General features: G+C 35.3%; 1 protein-coding gene across 6 annotated transcripts in view; it reads right to left on the reverse strand.

The window, feature by feature from the left end:
- The window catches only part of ERBIN (erbb2 interacting protein), a 99,720-nt gene that overhangs the window by 17,685 nt on the left and 64,943 nt on the right, over positions 1-17,092 (reverse strand). For 5 of the 6 annotated variants that reach the window (XM_032441139.1, XM_015848558.2, XM_015848554.2 and 2 more), the window contains 13 exons: positions 16,765-16,821; positions 12,650-12,713; positions 12,141-12,215; positions 10,788-10,932; positions 10,375-10,447; positions 9,353-9,482; positions 8,907-9,022; positions 7,980-8,049; positions 6,884-6,983; positions 6,585-6,706; positions 5,906-6,076; positions 4,806-4,988; positions 2,842-2,956 (listed from right to left, as the gene is read on the reverse strand). In XM_032441139.1, coding sequence (XP_032297030.1) covers positions 2,842-2,956; positions 4,806-4,988; positions 5,906-6,076; positions 6,585-6,706; positions 6,884-6,983; positions 7,980-8,049; positions 8,907-9,022; positions 9,353-9,482; positions 10,375-10,447; positions 10,788-10,932; positions 12,141-12,215; positions 12,650-12,713; positions 16,765-16,821 — 1,421 coding nt within the window. The remainder of the gene's footprint in view (positions 1-2,841; positions 2,957-4,805; positions 4,989-5,905; positions 6,077-6,584; positions 6,707-6,883; positions 6,984-7,979; positions 8,050-8,906; positions 9,023-9,352; positions 9,483-10,374; positions 10,448-10,787; positions 10,933-12,140; positions 12,216-12,649; positions 12,714-16,764; positions 16,822-17,092) is intronic. The other variant, XM_015848557.2, reaches the window with a different exon arrangement.

Genomic DNA, 17,092 nt, shown 5'->3' on the forward strand with positions numbered 1-17,092 from the left:
TAAAAAGCACTCACCTGTTTAATTTAAATTTGCCAAGTTTCCTTGGCATAAACTAGTTCTGCTTTATTTAGTATTTCCCAAACAAATCCAAATGGATATTTTTACAGTTTCTATTGCTTTTAGAATAACTCCAATGTTTTCAGTTGCATTTGTCTATTAGGCTCAGTGAAAACAAAGTACGCTGCTTCAAATACAGGATCCTTAAAGCTTACACATTTCTTGCTTTTTAACATCATCATTAAATAGCTACTTAGCACAACAGACAGTTTGGAAGGAACTAGATCACTGAAGATGTATATAGTTTTATAAAAGTAAAAAAAAAAAAAAAAAAAAAAAAAAAAAAAAAGAAAAAGAAAAAGGAAAAGAAGAATGTTCTGCATGATTAGAATGCATTCCCATACTTCACAGATCATGGAGGACACTTTCAGATTTACTTACACTTGTCTATATTGATTAATGTATACACACTTAAATACTGTGTTCGTACAAAAATAATTGATGTGCAAAACTCCAAGCCAGCTGTGATTCTGATATGAGCAAACATTAGCGTACAAATAAAAATGTTCTTTTTAGCTTCAAGACACAGTTATGGGTGCTAAAAGCATGTTTTTTGGGAAACTAATTTTTAGCTTCAGAGATGAGAGAAGTTTTGACTTTTCAGCCAGGTATAAAGCCCAAAGACAACATTAATAAACACAATTTTTTTTTTTCACAGAATCATGAAGTGGTTGGAGTTGGAAAAACCTTGACCTCTTTCCCACCCCCCACCAGAGAAAAGGTTTCCATCCAATAGCTCAGGCTGCCAAAAGCCCCATCCTAGAATGCCTCCAGTGACTGCACAACTTCTCTGGGCAAACTATTCCATCATCCTCTGATAAAAGGATTTATTTATCCATGCTGAATGCTCAGCAAACTCTTCTGGCTACCTCAGCTGCTTTTCCTTCATCCATCCTCAAAAAAAAAAAAAAAAAAAAAAATCTTATTCTCTTACATACAACAGCCAGAAGAGTTTTGTTTTGTTTTTTTTTTTTTATCCTGGAAAGTTCTGGACTGGGGACATCATATGGAGAAAATACAATTACCTCTCATACCTCTCAGGCTTAAAAATTTAGTTCCTCCCCTCCCCATCCCCCAAAGGAAATGGTTATCCAGACTGAAATTATCTTCCAAAGAAAAAATATAAACCTTAGTATCTTAGTTAACAAAAACAGTGATCAGATGTTTCTTGTGAGAGGAAAGAATAATAAAAGAGTAAGGTAATTATGGAAAAAGAGCTGCAATAAGTTTATTCTTAAAACTTAGGAAGAGAGCACAGCTTCTCTGAGAAATTAAAACAAGTGATACTGCTGCCAAAAACAGCAGCAATAATAAAAAAAATGTGGGAAGAAGTATGGAACATTTCCAAGGAAAACACCATTTTCTGCAATTCTCTACTGAGAGAGTACTCAAGCTAACAATCCTCAAAACCACAAAACATTCTTTTTCCCCTTTGACAAAAATTAACAAAATGGGAATGTCAGCACAGCTTTCTCAGTCATACTCGAGATATAACAGGAGTCTTTCCTATATTCATAAACTCAAAAGGGTATACCAAGCTGGAAGAGACCCACAAAGATCACAGAGTCCAACTCCTGGCTCTACAAAGGAACACCCAAAATTCAAATCCTATGTCTGAGAGCACTGTCCAAATCCTTCTTAAACTCTGGCAGCTGAATTGGGATCCTGTTTCAATGCCCAGCCGTTCCATGGATGAATTTCTTCCTAATCCCCAGCCTGACCCTCCCCTGCCACAGCTCCAGGTCTTTCCATCAGGTCCTGTTGCTATAACTGCAAAGAAGAGATGGGCACCTGCTCCTCTGCTCTTCTCATGAAGAAGCTGCAAGCCACCATGAGGCCTCTCCCCTCTTTGGGCTGAACCTCATAAATCTTAACTTCTAGACCCTTCCCCATCTTTGAAGCCCTCTTTTGGATGCGATAATAGTTTTGTACCCTTCTAGTACTGTGGGTACAAAACTGCACACAGTGCGTGAGGAAAGGCTGCACAGCACAGAGCAAAGCAGGACAATCCCTTCCCGTCCCGCAGTGGAAATGCTGGTTCTGGTGCACCATAGGGTACAGTTGGCCCTTTGGGCTGTTTGGGCATTCTCCTGGCCCAGATTCAACATTTCCATGGGGCAGCTCTCCATCTTCTTGTTCCCCAGTCCATATGTTAATATATTTGAAAGTAACCATTGTTTTTATCCCCTGCAATACTTACCAGCTTCAACTGTGAGCTCTGGCCACAAGAATTTTCTCCCTACAGTGTCAAACAGTATCTAAGTAGTCCTCCCACACTGCCTCACACCTTACTTCTAGTGGCAATACACTTTCTGCCTAGGTTCAAAAACAGAATCCCTGCTAAGCTAAGCCAGCCTTCTGCCCTGTTTGTCTGTTTTCCAGCATTTGGAATTGCCTGTTCCTGTGATCTTAGGATGTAGCGCTTAAAAACTGACCTGCACTGACAGACCACACTGTTGTCAAAAGCAATCCTCCAAAGGACTTCACCGACTAGTTCTCTGAGCAGTCTGCTCTCCCCACATCCAGGGTTGAAGTTTTGGTGGTAGTTCTCCACCTTTCACTCAACTACTTCATGGTCACTATGGGCAAGATGGCTTCCAATCAAAACTTCTTTCTCAAGACTCTCTCTGATTTCAACAAATTAATTGCTCAACTAGAGAACTGGCCATCTTTCCTTTAACAGACACATGTAATCACCTTTCACAGCATTTAAATGGGAAAATTAGACATTTTGAGTCATGGAATTATTAGAATCACACAGTACTCCTTTTTATAATATCTAACCTTTTTTATTGTTGCTAAGAGCTACCACTTTTGGTTGGTTGATGGAAGTTTCTATCAGTGGTGGTCGCATTTCTGCCATTTTCATCTCTTCATCAGAGGAGAGTTCTTCTGACTCCTGCAAAAGGAAAAACAGTTTTATATAGAGAGCATTTTAAATACGTGGCTAAAGGTTAGGTAAAACTGATCTAAATCATCATCCTATCTAATAAACAGTAAAGATAAACAAATAACACAGACCTAACATAGCAACTATGTAGCAAATCAAATGAATTTAACTTTTTCGATTCAATTATATTTAAGATGCATAACACACACATTTGTTTTGTGTGTGATGATCTCAGAGGGAATGATAGCAAAAATTGGTATCTTCAGCTTAGGTTTTCATTTTGAAATTCACACACTAGGGTAAACTTTCAAATGGAAGAGAAGATATTTAACTTCAAGAATAAATGACGCTGAATAGATCTAGGCTAGAATTCTTCAGATCCTAACCATCAGATCTCAGTGCACTTCTGAAAGAGACAAACTGACAAAGCTGCCTGCAAGAGCAGCCACACAAGAGATTCAGAATTCTATTGCCTGGCCCACATACTCCTACCATCTTCAAGAATACAATTTTCTTTCATTAATATTCTCTGTAATGAAAAAAAAAATCTTTCTTTTCTTCCTTTAAGTGAAAATTCTGTTACAAAATACAGTACCACCAATTCAATGACACTAACTACCTTGTTCTTTGGACTACAGTAAAGGACAGTAAAACTGAGAAGTAGCAAACACTTTGTGACCAACTTTATAACAACCCTGTTCCTCTGTAATAAGAACAGATAATCTCTTTGCTACCTCTGCCATATTGCCCTTCCCCTTAGGTGTGATATATAACAAGAGTAATTAACATTGAAAGGAAAAGCTTTTATGCATATAAAGTTATGTGGATGGAGACAAAGTTACTAGCAAGTTACTATGAGGAAGTAAGGAATTTGCTATCCACGGCTGACTACAAACAACTGCCTGATTTCCTTACTGGCTTACAGCCAGGTTTAAAAGAATGACTGCCACTGCCAGACAACTGGTAGTTTTCTTTTTTTAAGTAATGTTTTTAAACTGCAGAAAACTGTTAGAACCAGTATTTTATGAAAGCATGTAATAGCAGGAACACGCCAGGGGGAAAAGACCCAGCAACAGCCACAACGGCTGGCCATTAAGTCTCATTATCGCATGATAAATGCATGCTCCACTGCTTGCACAACGCACACACAAAATTATCAGTTTGTGAAACTACTGCAAAAACTCCAAAAAACATTTCACATGCTGTGATTGGCAAGTGATTAACTGACAAGTTCCAAAATGATACTAATGCTGAAACATGCTCTAAATTAAAAAATATATGCATGTTTGTCACAGATGTACAAAGAGTTCAGAAAGTACGAGTATCTGATTTCTGTAACACAAGTCATATTTAAGATATCTTACTACTAAATACATACAAAAACATATTTTTAAGCCCACTTGTTATTTTAAATGAACAGGCAATTCACTTGTATATTCAAGATTTTGCTTGCTCCTACTGACAAGATACTTTGGCATTTCAGAGACAATCACAATCAATCATTTCCTGAGGTGCTGAAAATCAAGTGGAAACTGGAAAATTCCATTTAAGAAAGAATCTTTTCCAGAGCTTAGTACTCAGATCAATTTCTGCGCTTGACTTATTTTTCTCTAAATGCCTACAGTTTCATTATGAACAACTTCTTACATTTTTCAACTTGCACTTATAATACAGCTAAGGTGAGAACAATACTGCATTAGGAAGACATTTACAGTTACAAATCCCTCTGTACTAACAGTACTTGTGGATAGAAATTTTCTGCTTTTGTCAACATGAATTTTCATTTCTCTTATAAACAAGTCTGATGCAACACCAGCACAACTCTTTGACTGCTATAGTGTTCATCACAATGCCTCACCTCAAGCGTGTCTTCATGGTTAACAACTGTTTTTGTGTTCTGCAAGGTTTTAACAAGTGCAGCCATCTGCGAATTTGCAGTGCAGTGCTCAGCTTCTGGTTCAGTAGGCTTCTGCACAGAGCTTCCTGCTGAATACTGCTTTCTCTCATCAGCCTTATTCTTCATTGGAACAATTTCTGAAGTCTACAGGATTAAGAACATTCGTAGAAAAAACATTTGAAAACTTTTTCAGAAACATTCAGAAATAATAGTATGGGAAACTATGGAACAGAAGATGTTTGAAATGATCAAGTATGAAATACACAAGGTAGAGAGAAATCTCTCCAGACCATTCAGTTGTAGCCCTCACTCTTTTCCAATTGGTTTCACTCTCACCCTTACAGGGGTCACTTCATACCATTAAACTTCCAGTTTAATTTAAAAAAGCCAAGTGTATCTACAATGAGACAAGTCAGCATCGAAGACATGCCAAACAGTCCTGCCACATATTACAGTACATCAAGCTGTCAGTGACCTGTACACCAAATTGCTACTATTGCCTTCCCAACTTAACGTGCAAAACCATCAGTTGTGAGGGCAACAGTTATGATTCTTAGAAATGATCCCCACTTTCCTTTTTCAAGTTTGGTGGTCAAATAAGAACTCCTCCAGAAATTTAGGAAATAAGCTCCATTACACATTTGTACTTCTTATTTCCCTGAGAATCAAGCCATTTTCTTTGTTGTCAGTGTTAAGAGGGAAATCTCTACTACAAAGCAGGTAACTATTGCAGACTTCTTCACAGTGAGGGTACAGAACACTGGAATGGACTGCCCACAGGGGCTGCAGGGTTTCCTTCTTCACTGACATTCAAAACCCGCCTGGAGGCGTTCCTGTGTGACCTGGTCTAGGTGTTCCTGCTCCAGCAGGGGGATTAGGTCTACAAGATCTTTCAAGGTCTCTTCCAATCCCTGACATTCTGTGATTCTTAAGGCGACAAAGAGGTAAGCCCTGCTCTTTAATGTGGAGCATTAATGAGGAGAGAGAAGACTAAAAAGAATCAATGGCAATCTAGACATTTGGAAGTTTCAGTGAAGTCAGAAGATAGTATTACACCTAACCTTTACCCCCACATCTTTTACAGAAACTGTCTGGCTTTCTCGTTTTGATTCCTTGGCAACATCTTCAGTAGACTCTTCATCCTTTAGCCTGTGTACAATTGTCTGGACTGTTTTGACCATATTCTTCAGCTCATCAGGATATGGAGTTGGATATCTCTTCAGATTGCCTTCCTGTGTTATAAAAAAGTAATAATCTAATTTTAATTAAACGCTTTAATTAAAGTACCAAGCTTTAAAATAGACAATGGATTCAAACAAAACATTCAGACCAACACCTAGAATCTCCATTTTGCAGTTTGAGTCTACCTAGATTAACACAATTTTAGAAAACCCAGCAAAATTACAAATCAATTATTTTTGCTTCATATTTGTCTGTTGATAACAAGCAGGAAGAGTAATGACAACTATAATATATCTAAATAAAAATCAGAATTAACCATTATTTCTCAACTATCCCTCTCCTGAAGCAGCACCAGTCCAGCAATTTCATAATTATATGCTCCATTTTAATGATGAGGAAAAAAAAATAGTCCAGTTTTATGCTCGTAAGCTAATAAATGAAGTTTTGATTTCTTCATCAGAGCTAAACCCACAGTCAAAGGAATAAAAAGGATGGGAGTCAGGTGTGCAATTGGGAAAAAGAGAGAGAGAAAAACCATGGTAAAAAATAAATACTAACCCGAGGTGGTGCCTCTCTCTCATCTTTGTCTTCATCACACTCAAATGCCACCTGAGCACGTTGTTTCCTCTGTTCTTCCCACAAAGATGGATTGAAGCTTTCATTGTCAGATATAAACATAACTAGAGAAAAAAAAACAGGCACATTTAAGAACAGCATGCATTACACAAAACAAAGCTCCTCTTTTACTTCTTTTTCTTAGGTGGATTTTTTTGTTTTGTTTTGTTTTTTGTTTTTTAAATTTATGCTTGAAAAGGAAACAAATTAACAATGCTGTAAGCTGAAAAAGAAATCCTTACCATCCTCAGTCCTTGGTTGCTGGGGGAACATGTAATTTGTAAGCACAGTTTTCTGTGTGTCAGGGTCAGCTTCTTTTTGAAGGGGGATAAGTGGTTTAGACTAAGAAGGAAATCAAAGAAGGACACATTAAGAAAATATCTGTATGTACAAAGTAAAGATTATCTACACATAACTTATAGAATGCAAGGCAGAGCAGTCTTCAATCATTTACCCTCTGAATAATTTTCAGAGAATGAAGTTATTAATATATGTCAGTAAACGACTGTCTTGGGAATGGAAAGAACAACTTCAAGAGAATAAACTGAATATTTAAAAAAAAAGCAACTATTTTTGCTAGGACTTATTACTGTCTCAAACCAAGCTGTTCTGGGATGCACAGATATACTTTGTCATTTACACCTATGGACAGCCAAATAAATAAATAAATAAATAAAATATTTAATGTAAGTGTGTGTATATATATACACACACACACACACATATATAATGTGTGTGTGTGTGTATATATATATATACATATATATATTATATATATATTAAATATATATAAAATATTGATATCAGACTGATAACTCCCACTCCTTATAAATCTTCCACTATACCACACTTGAGATCCATGAATTTCTGGAATCCCTGTAAGCCTTAGTGCCATTCAGGAAATTGGTAGAGTACAAAGGAATTAAAGAAGGCACGAGCGCACAAGTTACTTCTCAATAACTTGAAACATGGACAGCCATGAAGTTCAAAGGTAAGGCAAGCAACCTACCACAAAAAAGGTTATCCAAATTTTCTATAATGGCAGAACGATACCATATGCGTGTAAGCACTAACAAATTATCAAATACCACCTTTCTGGTTTTAAGAAATAACAAATTAGAAATTCCAACATCTGCTAAATTGTATTTCATATAAAAGCTTTGCCAGAGAAGCTCTAAAGGATATTAAACCCAATATTGTTTATTTTGAGAGAATGGACAAAATGTCAAGGAAGTACTTATGCACATACAAAGCACTCAAAATTCAAAAGATCACATATTGATTCAATTAGGAATAAAGTCAACCATTTTTTATAATTTTTCTCCCAGAAAATTTCACCTGATTGTCCGATAGCCACATAGCAGTGAGCTGCTGCAGTTTTGTAAAGGTAAACGGCAAATTCTTCAGCCTGCAAATTACAATAAAAGTTCATGAAAACACACTTTTCAATACTACAACTTGACAGTAGAATGGCATTCTGTTTTTTAGATACGCATTCCTGCCTATTCCAGCAAGCAGCTTAAAAGACAGTGGAAACTGAATTTATCTCATGTCAACAACCTGAACACAATTTTTAAGACAGCCATTAGCACTGTATATAAATCAGCTACTGAACTTAAGATCAAGACTGTTTATTTTATTAGAAGAATCCTCAGCAATTTTATTGCTATACGTGTATATTCAATATACACGTGCACTAAAATTAAGAAAAATTAAGAAAAAAGGGTCACAACTAAAATTGTGGGGTTTTTTTGTTTTTGAATAAAATGTGAATAAAATCAGGCTTAGGGTAGAGTACAAAGGAACTGGATTTGTTTAAAAAAAAAAAAAAAAGGGAGGGGGGAGAATTTAAATTTATCTCTCCCAATACATTTGAATTCTGCAAATTGATGAATTCAAAAAGGCCTATTTTGCCAGTTTTTATTGACCAGCTTTAATTAAAAACATGTCCTTCCTCTTTCTTGCCCAGCACATGTGTTTTATCACATACTGTGACACTTCTGTTCTCTGTCCCCTACATGCAATACAGGAAGCTATTTACTTAAATCATCAAACATATGCCTAATTCAAAGGAACAGTTTCATAAAATCGATAAACAGTAAATGAAATACATGCATTTCAGTCAGATTATAAGCTGTGGGATATAACGAAAGGTAGCACAGCACGTTCAGAAAAATGCCGCTACTTACATCTGGGTGACAGATATCAGTTACACTGAAGTACACTCAATGCTATTGCATTTTACATGATTTTTACTTGAATTACCTATTGTCACTCAGGTTGATGACCTTCAATTTCTGCATGTCACCCATTTCTTCTGGGAGAAACTCAAGCTTATTTGAATGCAAAAACAATACCGTTACGTGCTTCCAATTTCCAATCTGCAAAAAAAAAAAATAAATCCAGAGAATTAATTCACCCTCACAGTTCTAAATATACAATCTTTCATTACTTAAAAACAACCAATCTACAGTGATCTTCCTTGTTATGTATAAATAGGTTTATTCTTGCATATTATCCCTTTAGTGCTAATATAACTGGTACTGATTTCTACTACAAGTTTTAAAAATTTTCAGATTTAATGTATTTGTATATTTGTAAACATAGTAATTAAACATACACAAGAATGATTAATTTGTTGTCCAAATAAAATATGCAGTTTAACAACTGTAAAAATACTTAGTTTTTCAGTTTCATAACTAAATACATACCTCTGGTGGCAGCTGTGTTAAGAAGTTATGGTCTGCAGCAAATGTCCTTATGTTAGATAGCTGCCCAACAGATGAAGGCAATGTTTCAATCTCATTGAAACTGCAGTCCAGTTCTTCTACTGATATTAACCTGAAAAAAATAATTCTCGGTTCTACAGGTTGATTCACCCAACATTAACTGAATGTTTTAAGTTTAAATAACATTTATACCAGTGTCAACTGCAAATGACATTCAAAATGAAACTCTGAAAACCAACTACAATTTCAACCCAAGAAAACTCATTTACTAATTGCCTAAATTCTTAATTTTTAACCTTGTTGTCTGTTATCAGACAAGAGCTTTCAGAGGGGGTCAAGGAGATGAAAACAATCATAGCTTACTGGGAGTTAAGAAACAGTGGATGTTAAGACATGCTGTCAGAGAAGTATTTTGTGAATTCTAGCAAAACTTACAACAATTACAATAGGAGAACATACATTGGAACAACTATCCATCTTCTGTTTGGCACTTACTTCTGAAACACTTATATTTGTCTTCATTTGGGACTTTTAAATTTAACTGCTGAATATCATGGTACACATAAAAAATCCTGCTGATAAACAGGTGAAAGATAATTGCGCGTGCTTAGATTTACAATTTCCCGGAATTTTTTTACACCGGTTCTATCATCAGCAATGTTTAGCATACTCACTGCTATGGTGAAGACAAAACCTCTTTCAGGGAGCTGCATGCCTCTGTAAACATGTTGTTTCCTATCAGATTCTATTTTTTTATAGATTGGTGGCTACGTTAATGAGTGAGAAACATAGGTCCCAATGGATACTATTTAAATATGTAAAGAATATACATGCTGAGAACCAGAAGACAGATATGAAACATCTGCTAACAGTTTCATTAGTATAATAACACGCAGAAGGAAATAAATCAATTAGAGAAATGTAAACCATTCAAGAGAGGAATTATTGTTACAGAAGAGATCACAGAAAAGCAGTGTGGTATTTTATTCAGGTGAAATACATACCCTCCTATGGAGTCTGGCAAATAAATTAACTGGTTTTCATCAATTTTAAGAGTTGTTACCTTCTTCAGGGAGCCTGTAGAAAAAAAAACCGAACAACTAAATAAATAAAAAATTAAAAACAACAATGGAGTTAATAATTCCTGCAGTGCCATGTATTCACTAAAAAAAAAATAAAGTGAGCTTAGAGAATTAATCTGCCAGCTTATAACAAACCAGCCATAGGAAATACTTATTTTTTTTAAGCTTCGTTACTGTTGACAATTACTTATCAATTATGTTTCATTCAGCTTTTATCCAAAACTGGAACTTCAAAATGCTTGAAATGTAGGCCTAAAATACTATTTATATATTATTAAGTGTTCTGTGTCTAAACCATAAATGTATTAGCTCATAAATTAATTGAAAATACAAACCAATAGTCTCTGGCAGTTGCTGAAGTGAATTACTGGATAACAGCAGGTCTTGTAGGCTTTCACAACCTGAAATACCTTCTTCAACAATTTCAATGCTGTTTTTAGAAACATCCAGGTAGGTCAGTTGTTTCAAAGTGCCTAGGAACTAAAAGTAATAGAAAATAATGCTTACTAGGTAGTGCAAGTTCTAAGCAGAAAAGCCAGAGGTTTTGACAGCTAACCATCTCTGAAGTGCAACACCAATTTTAAGCAGAATATCCTAAATTATAATGAAATATCTTCTGCTAATACACATGCTTAACAGGTTACTACACACACAAACACACCACAGTTATTCTGCAGGTTTCTCTGAGTCAGTTCACTTTAAATGCAACTGTCTGATCAGTTATCATGGATACAGACAGAGGCTTGAGAACAAACTTAACACAGACATACACGGTGTAATAAAAGGAGACAATAACACTCATGTAACGTCCCCTAATGCTTAGATCTGCATTTTGTGTGAAGTTGCATTCCACATAACCTCAAAAGCAACAACAGTGAACCAGTAAACTGTACTGATAATAAAAGCTAAAGTAAATTTTTTATTACATTTACATATGAAAATTCACACACACGAGTCTTTACTCGTGTAAAGTGGGAGAGAGTGCAGCTGCTTTCACATATAAGTTTTACTTTATTATGAAGTAAAAAACTTTAACATATACTCTACTCTTCTAACGGAATAATTACTTGAAGCGTAGAAAGACAGTACAGAGGACTACTGATCAGGCAAGAAAGCCTTGTCCAAAGGCTGCTAATGATTTTAAGCCTGAAAACAGACCAGCTGCTTCCCAAATTTCCAACACTAGTTTACTAGAACACAAACACAGATTCACAAGTACTTCAATAATGTGTCACACAGGACCCTACACATATGAGAGATGTCAGAATGTTTTCTCAGGTATTTGTACACACAGCATAGAATCCTCAGCCACTGTTGCTTGCTTTTTAGCCACTGCCATTAAAAAGTCAAAAAGCCACATGACATTAACCCTGTATGTCCTCATTTGCTCTTTAAGGCAAACAGTTCCTCTTTAGAAGGACTAGGCAGCCCTAAATTTGCATCAAGATTTGATCTAGGACTTTAACCTCTCTCTTGATTTGGAACATGATCTTTAGATGACAGAACATTGAATGAAAAAGAAGCCATGTACAAAATCTATCATGATCAGTGATGAATTCTAAGTAGGCTAGAAAAGCCTTGAGCAACATTTATCCTATTGGCTTTAAGTAACATTAAAGTTATACAACAACTTTAATCTATATGCTGTTAAAGCAAATAAAACTGTTTAAAACAGTAAGGGAACTTACTCCTGGGATAAGTGATAGTCTATTACCATCCATCCAAAATTCCTTTAACCCACTCAGTTGCTCAAGCACTTCAGGCTGTAAAGGAAACCATTATTTAAAATCATCATTAAAAAAATTTTGAAAGGCAAAAAAAACTTCAGTGGTTCACATATTGCAAGTAATGTTAGTAATGTCTTATTACAGCTGTTGCATACATTTGTTTCATTTGTTGATTAAAAAAGGTGATTTACTTACTGAAATATTAATACATACCAGATATACAAAACATGATGAGAACTTGATCATTGTACCCACTATGCCACTGTGTTTTATTTTCAAACAAATACTCATATGCAAAAGAAAATGCACAATTTTAAAAACAGACTCCATGAAGAAGCATAAAGTATCAACAACATTTGCTCAGTAGCAGAATCCTTGAGACAATTTTCACATTTTCCTAACGATTACGAATTGATTATTAAATAATGATGTTTACTGAAAAATCAAAGCTCTATTTAGATAAAACTCACCACTTCTGTGAATTCATTACTTCCTAGGTCCAGTCTTTCCAGCTGGGTAAGTCTGGACATGGTTCTGCACAGGAAGGGGATTAACAAGAATCAAAATTAATAGAATACAATCTTCCTGTATTCATCCAAATATGTTATTTGTATCAGTATTAAGTAGCGATGCTGTTCTGTAAATAGATTAGTAACTAAATAAGATAGAATCTGTATACTGTTCAACTAACCATACATTAGTGATCATGGTGCGACTCCCATACAAAGAGAAATTAATCTATGGATTAGTTTACAAAACTTAAAGGCCACTAGAATTATCTTTATGATAAAGATTAACTCAATCAGGTCAGTCTTCAACTACCTCTGCTTTTCACCTGTTGTTAAAATCTTAACAGCTATCCTGCCAAAGAAAGATCACTTCCTAATGATTACCAAAAGCAGATGAGGCCACTGTTGAATCACAGTAACAATGAACACTTTCTCATTTTACACTGAATCAACTCTGCTATCAGCCTGGAATACAGAATGGAATCCTAATTATTCCTCTAGTCCTAAAACTAGAAACTAGATTACTAAACTGGACTACATGACACATCAGTACCTCTTAAACCAATTGATAGCAAAGACTAAATCAATGACTGAGACAGCAAGATTCCTTCTTTTAGCTGTGTTTTGGCAAAATTTTCCTTCCATTTTTGTTTACTTTAGAGACTATCTGCTCAAAATTACTATATTCTATTTCCTTAATAGAAATCAGTTGCACTTCTTCCATTCCACTTTAATACATTAGATTGTTTACTACAGAGCCAGAGCAGTCACAGATACCTTGTATAAAGTTGGCACTATATTAAAAAACTTTCCTGACTCTACACCTTTGCTTGTTTCTTTGCATTTCTGCCAAAAATCTCAGATCCAACAAACATATCCACACAACTGTAAAACACATAAACATGTTTGTAAGATGCCTTCCTTGTTACTTGCCTGATTTATAGTACATTCAGCTATGCTACAGCAGTCTTCCCTTAAAATAGCATCTCCTTGCTTTCCCCTAATGTCTACAGAACAACTACACTTCCAGATAAAATGCACACAAAGCTTCTGATACTCTGAAAATGTTAAAATATTGTGGAGATGTACTTATAATGAAAAAGAGGAATACGGGAATGGAGAACAAAAAATACTTAATCATCAAATTCTCTATGAAAGGGTCTGCATAATGATACTGCAAACTAAAAAATCTGTTTCATACTTCAATATTAGTGGCCTTGCTATCAAACTGGTCCAGTGCTAATGGAATAGACAGTCTGATTCTAATGCTGTGAACTGTTAATGTCACTAACCTACATACTTCAAGCAATACACAATTCAAGATGTGAGACTGAATCATACTCCTCATCCTACTGAAAAACTAGCTTCTAGAAAAGTTACTCATTTCTATCAACAGTTAAACAACAAATAAATGCTTAAAATTTTTCTAACGAAAAAGTTTCATATTTATCTTTTTACATTTGCATTAAGCTGAAAGCTGGAAAAGTGGGTATCAGACAAATGCCTCTGAAATATTTTCCATGCATTATTGCTTTCCTTTAAGTAGAAATGTTTTTACTGAGTTGGTTCACATTGAGACTCTGCCAGTTTTGCAGCTTCTGGGTGTGGATAAACTCCAAGAAAAAAAGATGTATTTTACACAAAGCAAGGTTAATTTAGTGCATTGGCATTAATTACCTATTCTGATTAACAGACTTCTAAGTGCTTTATGATTTAATGTCAATTATGTGCATTTGTAACTCTGCGAGAGGGCTAGCTGATTTGGCAGATATTTATCTAAATATATCCCTCCTTATAAATCCAAAAGAAACTGTGAGTACAAACACACTGAAAAGGAGAGAGGACAGGAAAACAAGAAAAAAATATTTGTTCTCCATAGCAAAAATATTGGTATATATTGCTACATCTTATTAGTTATAAAAAAGTTTTTATATACCATTTAAAGCATGTTCCTTTCAGAACACGCAGTTTTTCAAACTTAGCTACGTTATATTTTTCTGTCAGTTCCTATTTGACATAATAGCTCAAGCAGGCCACAGATGACTTCGCTGATTAAAACAACTGAGTCTCAGTGTAAATCACACAAATAACATATTATTCTTGTGCCTTACTGTAGCAAAATACATAATTTTATGTGTACAGTAGTCTCCAAAGCTTTAATCTTTCTTAATTGAACCAAAAAAGTAGAAGAAGAGAATAATAAAGGCAGCAGCTCAGCAGGTATTGTTGCTCATTAAGGAGGTGCTGCAGAGGACATCCTCATGAGAGTTACTGTTCAGTTTTCCAGCAAGAATGGAACCCTAAACACAATGAAGTCAAGATAAAGAACTCCCAGGAGGTTTAAGAGAAGTTGCGTAAATCAGAGTGATTTCTGTAAACTATTATTTTAAAAAATACGGCACATAATTCATGTTACTAGTGTTAATTGTGGCAATTAAAGTCAGTAATTTTATAAACAAAACTTGTATTAGCTATATGTTTTAATTATACTTTCTCCATTAAGAGTAATTTCATCTACGAAGTTACTATCCCAAATTACATGTTATTATTTCTTTCTATCAAAAATTAGTGTCATCAGAAAGAGGGAAGGGAAGCACTTCTGTCACATAAATGGGTAGAATGCCTGAAAAAATTACATTCATATGTTCTGATACATCCCAAATTTATATTTCAGCATTTTTAAATCAGCAGACATAGTATGGTATCTAAATAGACAAAAAGGGAATTTGAATGGAACATAGGTTAGTCATTAGGAAAACTGGCTGTTGTACTTGAAGGGCTGGGAAGTCACATCTCACCCTACTCATGTAAGAGTCTGCAACATGCACGCTGAATAGAGACTATACAACAGTTAGCATCTTCTCTGCTAAAGCATCTGAAATAGTTGCACTGTATGAAACTGGTACCTTTCTTCACCAGTTTTTCTGTTGCCAAATGAGGACCATTCACTGCTCACGTGTTGCTCAGGACTCTACAGCTGCTTATTCACTGCCCTCATTCTGTATCTGCTTCTCAATTCACCTTCTACACCTCTGCTAACCTAGATGCAGGAATACTGCTAAGCTGAGCAGGGCTGAAATGAGATTTGCAAGGAGCAAGATGCTAGATTTTAAGAGGCATGTTTGATTTGGTTTAATGTTAAAATAAATGCTACGGCAGTTTCCAGAATTATTTTTCAGCTGCAGGAAATATGGCTAATGAATATGCTTCTGTTACATTAAAGCAACTCAGTGCACTGAATACTCTGCATTAAGTATTCTGTGCCTCTCCAATGAAGTATATTAAATGCAAAAAATTGTTCCTATTATGTGAATTATACTTCTTCAGTCGTTCTGAGTGAGCATCTCAAACTCCACATCTGATTTAGAGACAATGATCTTAATTACCAACCCTAAGTTTCAGGAACTCAGCTGTAAGAGATGTATTCAGATAGACACAGAATAATTGAATCATTGAGGTTGGAAAGACCACTAAGATCATCTAGTCCAATCACCGCTGCATCACTAAATCATGTCACTCAACGTGACATCTCCCCCTTTCTTTGAAAACCTTGGTTTCCAACACTTCCCTGGGCCAGCCTGTTCCAATACAACACCACTCCTCCCAAGAAGAAATTTCCCCTAACATTCACTGTGAGCCTCCCCTGCAGAACTAAAAGCCCTCTTTGGGAAGAGAGGATGCTGTTAAAATGCTGTGTGCAAAAAAAGAAGAACCAAAAACCAAACATCAAGAGATACCTCAGACTCATCCTGAAAAGACCACATTCTAACTTAACAGGCCTAGAGTGGGATCAGAAATCTACAGAGCTAGACGTGGACAGAAACTTTTAAAAACAGGATAGAAGGGGGGGAAAAAGGGGAAGAAAATCAGGAGAACTTCTGTATATGAACACCAAACAGTCTGCTGGGATAAGTGGCTTCAGCAGTTATAAAGGGAAAGTTTCTTGTAAGAAGTTACTCTAGTTACTTAGCTACAAATTTTAAGTTGCAATCTACTTTTTTATACGTATTAATTTATTAGCATATCTACAGTAGAAACCCTGCAAAGCATTTCATATAAATTCCACACATACTTACTTTGGCAATATTTTTAACTGGTTTTCTCTAAGTTCCAATATCTGGAGTTTAGTTAATCTGTAACAAAGAAAGAAAAAAAAAAAAAAAAAAACAGTAACAAATTACCACACACTACTTCATATTACCATTAAAACAATCTCAGAACTTGTTTATATTGTTAAGCTTACACTTTAAAAAGATCAACAAGTTTTAAATATTTTCCTGTAAGAATTAAAATGTTCTACACAATAATCTGCATCTTATTTTAAATTCATTTACTCACTAAGGTTTGGCTTTTGTACAGTGGCAAACAAACTGGACCTTGCCCACTTTCCTGCGCCTCCGTCCT

The sequence above is a fragment of the Coturnix japonica genome, chromosome Z (assembly GCF_001577835.2).
Source record: "Coturnix japonica isolate 7356 chromosome Z, Coturnix japonica 2.1, whole genome shotgun sequence".
NCBI classification, from domain to species: domain Eukaryota; kingdom Metazoa; phylum Chordata; class Aves; order Galliformes; family Phasianidae; genus Coturnix; species Coturnix japonica.